General features: G+C 35.1%; 1 protein-coding gene across 3 annotated transcripts in view; it reads left to right on the plus strand.

Annotated features, from left to right (window-relative positions):
- The window catches only part of LOC127807589 (uncharacterized), a 66115-nt gene extending 58987 nt beyond the window's left edge, over positions 1-7128 (plus strand). The window contains exons 9-11 of one of the 3 annotated variants that reach the window (XM_052345577.1): positions 5581-5675; positions 5766-5889; positions 6757-7128. In XM_052345577.1, the coding sequence (XP_052201537.1) occupies positions 5581-5675; positions 5766-5889; positions 6757-6825 (288 nt within the window). In that variant the 3' untranslated portion in view covers positions 6826-7128. Of the gene's footprint in view, positions 1-2571; positions 2640-5580; positions 5676-5765; positions 5890-6756 lie in introns of those variants that run through there. The other 2 variants (XM_052345578.1, XR_008024742.1) reach the window with 2 other exon arrangements.
- Positions 7129-8701: the final 1573 nt, after the last annotated feature.

Here is an 8701-nt window from a genome sequence, read left to right on the forward strand (position 1 = left end):
TAAAGTTTTAAGCCTATCAAGCTTGTCTCTAAGTGATATGGGATAAAAATTATAACAGACGAGTTTGATGCGACTTTGAATAGTCAACTCTTGATGATATTTTAGGCCTTTGTAATGTTAACTTTTGATTAGGATTTCAATCAAGTCTTGGCATGTGCTTCTTGTGTGTTATGGGATATTCTCAACCATATATCACACTCCTTGATTACATCTCTATGTTGTGAGGAATGAGGCTCCAAACTAGTCTCTATGGTCATGAAAACTATTTCTTTTTAGCCTTAGCTTGGTCAATTTTTTAATAAAATTTTCTTCCACTCGTTCGACATTAATCCATGAGAAAAACTTGCACTCAAGTTTAAATCAAGATATGTAGGACCTTTATCTGGATAATACTTATACAAGTTAGCATTATTGGAAGTCCTTGAGATTTCCCAATCATCTGGTAAATTATCGCATTTGCTATTTCATTGGTTTTCTTTAACATTTTGTAAGGGCCATACTCGCTTGGCTTCAACTTATAGGTGCTCTAGAAATCTCTCTTTCTTTAAATAAATCATGACCATATTCCCTTCCTTGAATACCTTATCTTTTATATTTGTGTGCCATTGCCTTTTAGTTTGCATCAGAGGCTTTTAGTCTCTTCTTCACTTCATCTTGGGTGGACTGTATCTGATCTACCATATTGTTGGTTGCCACATCTGAATCACTGATCTTTGATAAACAAACCAAATCTAGAGCATGCTTCAGGACTTTCTTGTAAATAATGGAAAATGGTGATGCTCCAGTTGAGCTATGAACTGCACTGTTTTATGCAAACTCTGCCCATGCAAGTGTGCAATTTCATTGTCTTGGTTTGTCACCATAAATATAATGAATTAAGTTGACTAAAGTTCTATTGGTTGCTTCCTTCTGTCTGCTGTTTCTGGATGAACTATAGTTGGATCTAACATATCTTCCAATTAGGCATTGGAAAGTGATACTTGATAATGGTTTTGTTGATGGCGCAACTATCTATGCACTTAAGACAATTTCCATCTTTCTTAAGTGTTAATAATGTTGAAACTGCACAGGAACTTATGCTTTTTTTAAAGTCTCATTTTCAATTCTTCCACTTTTTTTCTGTATCTTGGTCTCTTTTGGACTCATTTGGATAAGAGGTAGTAGACTCAGTAGAGTTGCTGAAGAAATCAAGTCAATATAATGCTGAATATCCTTCAATGGTGGTAATAATCTGGAAGCTCTTCAAAAGTTGCCTTTGAATTCTTCGAACAATGGTTTTATTTATTTATTTTTTTAGGGACTTTTACTCTATGGCACTTCTTCTCCTGTCATAATAACAGCTCAAACTTCTTTTGTTTTTTTCACACATGATGAATTCTTGTGGAAAACTGGCAACAGACAAGAAAGACTTTCTGTCTTCAGAAGTTCTGTACCCGTCTTCCCTTTTGCCGGTTCATTTATCCTCTCCACAAAAAGATGTAGATATTCTTCCCTAACCTCTCCACAAAGAGATGTAAATATTCTTCCCTCCTAGATGAGTTGCATCGGCATCAGGCATCATACTGCCACGGTTGCCTGAGAAAAATATGGCAAGCATCCATATCAATCACTTTGTAAACAGCCACATCCTTGTAAGATTTGTCAACAGAAATTGAAACTTTACACAATCATTTACCTTAACAAATTGCATGGTGTCGGATAAGCTTCTATTGTTACCTTCAATTGCTTTATCAATGCCCTTGACACAATGTTGTCAAAATTCCTGCTGTTAATAATTAGTTTGCAAAATTTTGTCATTGACATTGCATTGGAATGAAGCATGTTTGTTCATGCTGATGGATCTTTTCTTGGAGTGTTGAACATTTCTGAACAATGCAAATCAAACGCCCTCCTTTAAGAACTTGTCACCTTCAATTTCATAGAGTCTGTCATCAGCACCATCCTCTTCTTCATGGTCATGATCTGCTAGGTTGATGGTGTGTCCAGCAGCCCAGATCAGTTAAGAAGCATAGAAAGAGGGAAAAGAATTGGAGAAGAAAGGAAATTCTTGATTATTTGTCCCTCCTGGAGTACAATTGCCCAACTTAAATAACAAACACCCACTCCCACCAAAATAGAACAGAAATTGAGAGTGGAAATAGTGGAAAATTACAATGCATAAAAACAGGAACTAAATAACCGAAATAAAGATAATTAACTGAAACAAAAATAACTCCGTTGGCCCCAACGTGCAGAATTTCCTTTTAGAGCCTTGACCAAGTCTTGGCTCTTGTCCATGCCTGCAACCCCCACGTGAGCAGAGCAGTGGCCATGCATTCCCATCAGGTGACAGGTTGGTGAGTACACATTCATTGGAGTAATGGTCAGGTTCTCCACACATGAAACACTTTTCAACAGTAGGATTGGCATATGGATGGTCATAAGTTGTGGTAGCTGGAACCTTTTTTCCTTGTTTAATCATACCACTCGTGCTTATATTTTGAATTCCTGGTGTTGTCTCCCTTACAAATTTTTTCTCCCTGAGAGAGGCTGAAGGTGTTGATGGGGTAGAGACTTGTCTGTTGGCTGCAGATGATTGTGAAAGCAATATCTCAACCTTCAATTTGATGTTTTGTGCTACATCAGCTGTGCATATCAAAGTGAGTGGCATTCCATCTTTGATTGCAAAGTTCAAGCCATTATTATACTTTGACATTTGTTTTTCTGCAGTCTCCAATAAATTGCACCTTTCTGAGAGATGCAGGAACTTGTCACTGTATCCAGTAACTAATTGGGATCCTTAAGTGCAGTTCTGATATTATCAGAATAGGATCTGTCCATAACCTGGCGGAAGAATCTTCCTGTTAATATTTGCTTGATCCTTTGCAATGTTCATGCTAGTGCCTTCCCTATCCACTTTTTTGTTGTTTTGTAATGTATCTCATCAGGCTGCTGCAGCTCTGCAACCCTTAATTTGCTCAATCTCCATCACCATGCATGTTCTTGCTCCACCAAACCAATTATCTGGTATAATTCACATATTGAACGTCTGTAATTAGGGGAAAATTGCATGGGTTGTTCAAAGGTTGTATTTATGAGCACTTATATGAACTATTTGACTTATTTTCCTTTGTTTGAAATTTGAAATTTGAAATTTTATGCTTTCTCTAATTGAAGTCCCCTAAATGAGTTGCCAATTAGTTATCTATTTCCGTTTCTAATGTATTAATCTGATGTACAGCTATGTTGTTTTTGTTGGTAAATGAGCTATGTGGCTGACATATCATTAATGAATTTAGACAAGCCCTTCTGGCCTCTGGAAAATCTTAACTGAAGTTACTTTTACTTCATCAAAGTTAAACATTATACTCTCATAACTTAAAAGAAACAAAAAGTATGTACTAAGCCTTAATCCATTAGGTCTTATCGATTACATGAATTCTAGCTCGCTAATCATCTTTATCTATGGATATATCTTTTATAAACTCCTTATAATAAGTCATATCCTATCTAAGATTTTTACACTAATATTTTTTCTTTTCCTTTTTTCCTTTTTTGTTTTTTTCACCAATTTCATAGCGTCCATATTTATTTATGGCACCAATATTTTTTTTGTTTTCATTTATCTCTTTTGCTAAAGACTTCTTCCCTTTCATCTAGTCTCCTCTTATCAATTTTCTTCTCACGAGTAACCATCTTAATCATGTCTCGGACATCTTATTTTCAATATGAGTCACTTTGACCTTATTATGAATAACCTCATTTTTAATTCTATTCTTTTTCTTTTTTTTTTGGTATGGTTGTACATCCATCATACGATAACATCCTCATCTTCATTATGCTCATATTTTGCACATATTAGTGCTTTATTGCTCAATATTTCGTGCCATAAAACAAAGTTGGTCTTATAGCTATTGTACAACATTTTCCTTGTAGCTGTAATGAAATTGTACTCTCACATAAAATGCCAGATGGCAGGCACTTCTTCATTTTTAGCATCTTGCCTTTAGTTCCATGGGTAACATCTTTTTATTAATCTTTCAATCTCTTGGGGGATGATCCAAGATATCTAAATTGATAATTTCTTGGGATGACCTTATCTTCAAGTCTCACCGCAACATCATCGGCATTTAAATCTTTACTAAATTCATATTCTGGCGTGCAATCTGTTCAACTTAAAATCTTTGTCTATATCTTGAGTTTAGTATTCACTTTCTCGTTTGTTTCATTTACCAATACAATGTCATCTACAGTAGCAGACACCAAGGCTTTTCCACTTGGATGTGTTTAATGAGTTCGTCTATTACTAGGGTAAAGAGATGAGGGTTTAATGCAAATCCTTGATGCAATCCAATTCTAATTGAAATAACCTCAGTGTTTCCTCTCCATATTTTGACACGGGTTTTTTCTCCATGATACATGCCTTTAATAACTTGTATATAAGGAATTTTCGGACTCCTTTTTTCTCTATGACCCTTTATAACACTTCTCTATGCACTTTATCATAAGTCATCATACATGTAAACCATTTTGTTTATCTTTAGAACTTTCCATCATGCGACTCTTTAAGTATATAATTTCCATTGTTGACCTGCCTAGCATGAATTTTAATTGGTTTGTGGACACCTTGGTTTCTTTCCTTAATCTTGCTCAACACTCTCCCAAAGTTTCACATGGCTCATTAATTTGATTCCTCTCTAAATCACAATAAAGCACTCAATGATCAGTCTATCTTTTTATATATCATGTTTTACATTTTAGAATGAGTTGATGTGTCTTTTAAGTTATTCAGGATTTAAAGATATTTTCCCCCAAATGATTGAGTTGACACATACTTTATCAGGAAAGTTAGATATCTTCAGTAAATTTTATAATCTCTAAGATCCAAGGCAGTTAATGTGACAGTCTTTGTTTCATTTCCAATTCATGAGTCTGAAGACACTCAATACTTCTGATTTCTATGAGAGTCACAATCCTTAAGATCTCTTCCCTAGAACATACGTCATTCAGTTCTTGCAATCTTAACTGGCTTATTCTATTGTTTGTGAGCTCTAGATATGTAAAAAAGTTTACTTCTGCTTTTCAATTCTCTGTACTAGAGCGTCAGTGAACAATCTTTAATTGTTTTAGAGAATGTTGTCTTTTTCTGAGAAGTGGTTTTAGGTGAGACTGCTTGAGTTTGTCTTTCTTTCTTGTTTTTTTCCCATGATAAAACACTTGGAGTAAAGGTTCGTTAGCACCTCAAAGCTAGTGGTTTATATTCCAAGTGGAGGAATACTTAGGAGTGGACTTATGTGGATTGCTGAGGCCTCTTTAGTGTCACTACCTCTGTAAATGGTGGTCTTCCCGGCCTTCACCACACATGTTCATTGCCCTTGCTAAAACTCTGCTCCTCATTCTCTCTCTATTCTTGCTCCAGACTGCTCTGATCTCACTTTCTACTACTCTCTAGTCATCCTTGCCTGAACTAGTGATAGAATAAAAGCATTCTTTCAGAATGTTTTTATCATGCATTTCAGTTACAGAATTTATTGACTTTTCACTCTAATCAATATTCTCAGTTTCTTAAGTTTTAAAACTTTAAAGTTTTCTACACTGCAGGCAAACACGGTCTTCTTGTCACCTCCCTGGGGGGGTCCTGATTATGCTAAAGAAAAAACATATGACATCAAGACCATGCTCAAGCCGCATGACGGGTCTGGTTTCTGAACTAACAGATTTTCTCCTCATAATTTTTCCTGTAGTAAAAATATCCCCTGAACTCTATTCTTATTTGCTTATGCCAGGTATGTTCTCTTTAATGTTGCTCGGAGAATTGCTTCCAGAGTGGTGATGTTCCTTCCGAGAAATGTTGACTTCAACCAACTGGCAGAGTTATCTCTATCTGCCAATCCTCCATGGTCACTAGAGGTATTGCCATTTTCTTTCCCTAAAGCAACACCTAACTTTTTATTAGCCTTCCCAATCCAAAAAAAAAAAAAGGCACCCTGAAAAAAAGAGTAAGAACAGAATAAATAATGTTGTTTTCACTTCAACAGATGCAATGAATGATCTCAGTATTATCAGTTTCATATGAGAAATATGATCCTAAGTTACCTAATTTTTCTAGGTGGTTTGCATATCTTGCGCAAATGGATTGCTATTTTTATTATTGTTATTATTAGAATTAGAAGGTATTATAAGTTCATCTTACCAAACAAGTGATCACTGGAAATAAATAATTGTCCCATGTTCCTTTGACAAATATTGTAGTGATAGATCTATCATCTATGATCACTCTGGTATGGTTGTATCTTTTTTTTTTAACCATGAACGTCCAATAAACATTAAAATGATCAAAATTTATTGCCTTGCCACTCAATACGTAGTTGTGTTATTCATAAATTGTGAAAGGTCATGAGCTTGAGTTTTGGAAATAGCCTTTTCCCAAAGCAAGGGTAAGTTTGAGTGCAAAAATGACCCTTCCCTGACTCTTGCCAACCAGGGAGCTTTGTGCACTGGAGCCCTTGTAGCACTGAACTTCCTGTATTCTTTAGCATTTCTATTTGGGCTGATAATACCCATTTATTTTGGCAAGTTTATTTCTTCTTTCTTTTCTAATGCCAAATTGGACAGTAATTTATCCCCGCCCATTATTCTTTTGTGACCCCAATCTGTCCATGGCCTGTCTTGAGCAAAGGTTCAGTTTTTCTGTTCCATGTATTACTACAAATATGGGTTCTTGAAGCTTTCTTGTTTGTCTCGAGTACACTTTAATTTTAGTCCACATGGTCACAGGTGGAGAAGAACTTCTTAAATGGCAAGCTGAAGGCCGTAACTGCTTACTTCACTGATATGTCCGTGTAGAATACAGACTAGCTTTCTGAACTATTCCAATGTCAAAGGTTGTTTATACCAGCTACATTGCGACAAAATAGTTGCTGCCAAGGGTTCTACTGTGGCAGCTTGCATCTCACAACGCTTCTATAGATGTCTTGTTAGTATATTACATCATTATAAATTAGTGTGATTAGATACCAAGGTGACACTATCATGTTTGTACCAGAAGTAACGTGTCACAAGCAACAACAGACCATGACATTGAATTCCTGTCACAAACAAGCCATTTATAAACTCCTACAAGATTTTAGTTTTGCAGCATTTTCGAAATATTTGAATTCTGGAATTGAGTTTGATGAAACTTTATTGGCATTTCAACAACTGATGACTGGTTGCTGATATATGCTAATTCTGGCAAGTGCAAGGGCTGAGCTTTTACGGCCCTGTAGAATTATACGGACGGTGGCTGCCACCAGCAGATGGCGGTGGCGCTGTGGCGATGGTAATGGACCCCCCATTGGAAGGGGTGGTTGGGCTTCAGTTGAGATTTAGGAAGAAATTAATAAGAGGGTACCTAGAATTGCCCCACACTGCCTCTGGCAGGTTGGTTAGGCTTTACTAATGAAACAGAAAATAAGGTACATTGGTTCTGCCTGCTTGCCTCTCTGTATCACTTAATGTGTATGCATGCACTGTATGTATAATCTGTCCTTTGTTAGGTTTGGGTGGTCTCAACAGTTGGCTCTTCTCTTCTCCACCATCAGGGGCATGGGGGAAGAGAAACTAGGGTTTCTTGTCTCCAAAATTGATACTGCATCAATTGCTGAACCTTAGATCTCTGACATTACATATTGTTCCTCAATAAATTTGTATTTTGGGGGGGGGGTTGTTTGTTTTTGGGTGAAAATGTAAGTAGAAATGTCTTGGATTAATTGTTGGGAAAGGAGAGATGATTGAGGATGTTAACATAATCAAGTCAAAATAGATAAAAGTGGACGAGTGCCATCAACTTTTTATGCCATCTTAAGATTCCTTAAAGCTAAAATGTATATGATATAATTAGACAACCATAACACACCATTTGCCATGTGCTTTGGACCATTGGACAATCAAATATTCAAATATCAACATTATCGTAAATGAGATTAGGATATTACAATAGATAAAATTAAAAATAATAATATTTGTAATAAGATTGGATTTGACATGTTTTTAACATGTGATCTGATTTTACACTTCAAGAACTTGTTATATAGTCTTTACTCAAAAAGTTTCACAAAAGCCCTTGAAAGCATACACATGATCGTGGAGGATGAACATTATTGAGTTGGATTTATTTAAGATGATAATGTGTTTTGTGATGGTTGGACAATAAGTTCTTTATTTTTTTATATTAAAGTGTGTCCCGCCAATTTTATATTAAAATTTAATTTTATTTATTTTATATCACACGCATTGAGATAAATATGATTTTGTATTTTAATTCTGTGACTCATTGTAGAACAATTAAATAATATATAATAGCAGCAATCATCAGTAGAAATATGTTGATACTTTTTATTATAAACTTCTTGTTCAAATATAATAAACTTATTTATTTGGAAATTTGTCTTCTAAGCCTTGAGAATTTTGCAAAATTAAAACCAATATGAGATATTTTTTGCGTAAACACTCTAATATTTAAGTTAAATTTTTATTGTTAGAAGGGATGATAGAACTTTTTTATGGTAGAGGTGATTTATGTTTAAAGAATAAGGGTTCACATATTTATCATCGAGTTAAATCAGGAGATTTGTAACAATTATTCTTAATATTTTAAAATCAACTAGAATTTATCTTTATTCATTACACAATTTTTGTATAGGATTTCAAAGATTTCTGTTTGCATTTTTGACCTAAGAAC

This window comes from Diospyros lotus, chromosome 8, assembly GCF_014633365.1.
Source record: "Diospyros lotus cultivar Yz01 chromosome 8, ASM1463336v1, whole genome shotgun sequence".
In the NCBI taxonomy this organism is placed as follows: Eukaryota; Viridiplantae; Streptophyta; class Magnoliopsida; order Ericales; family Ebenaceae; genus Diospyros; species Diospyros lotus.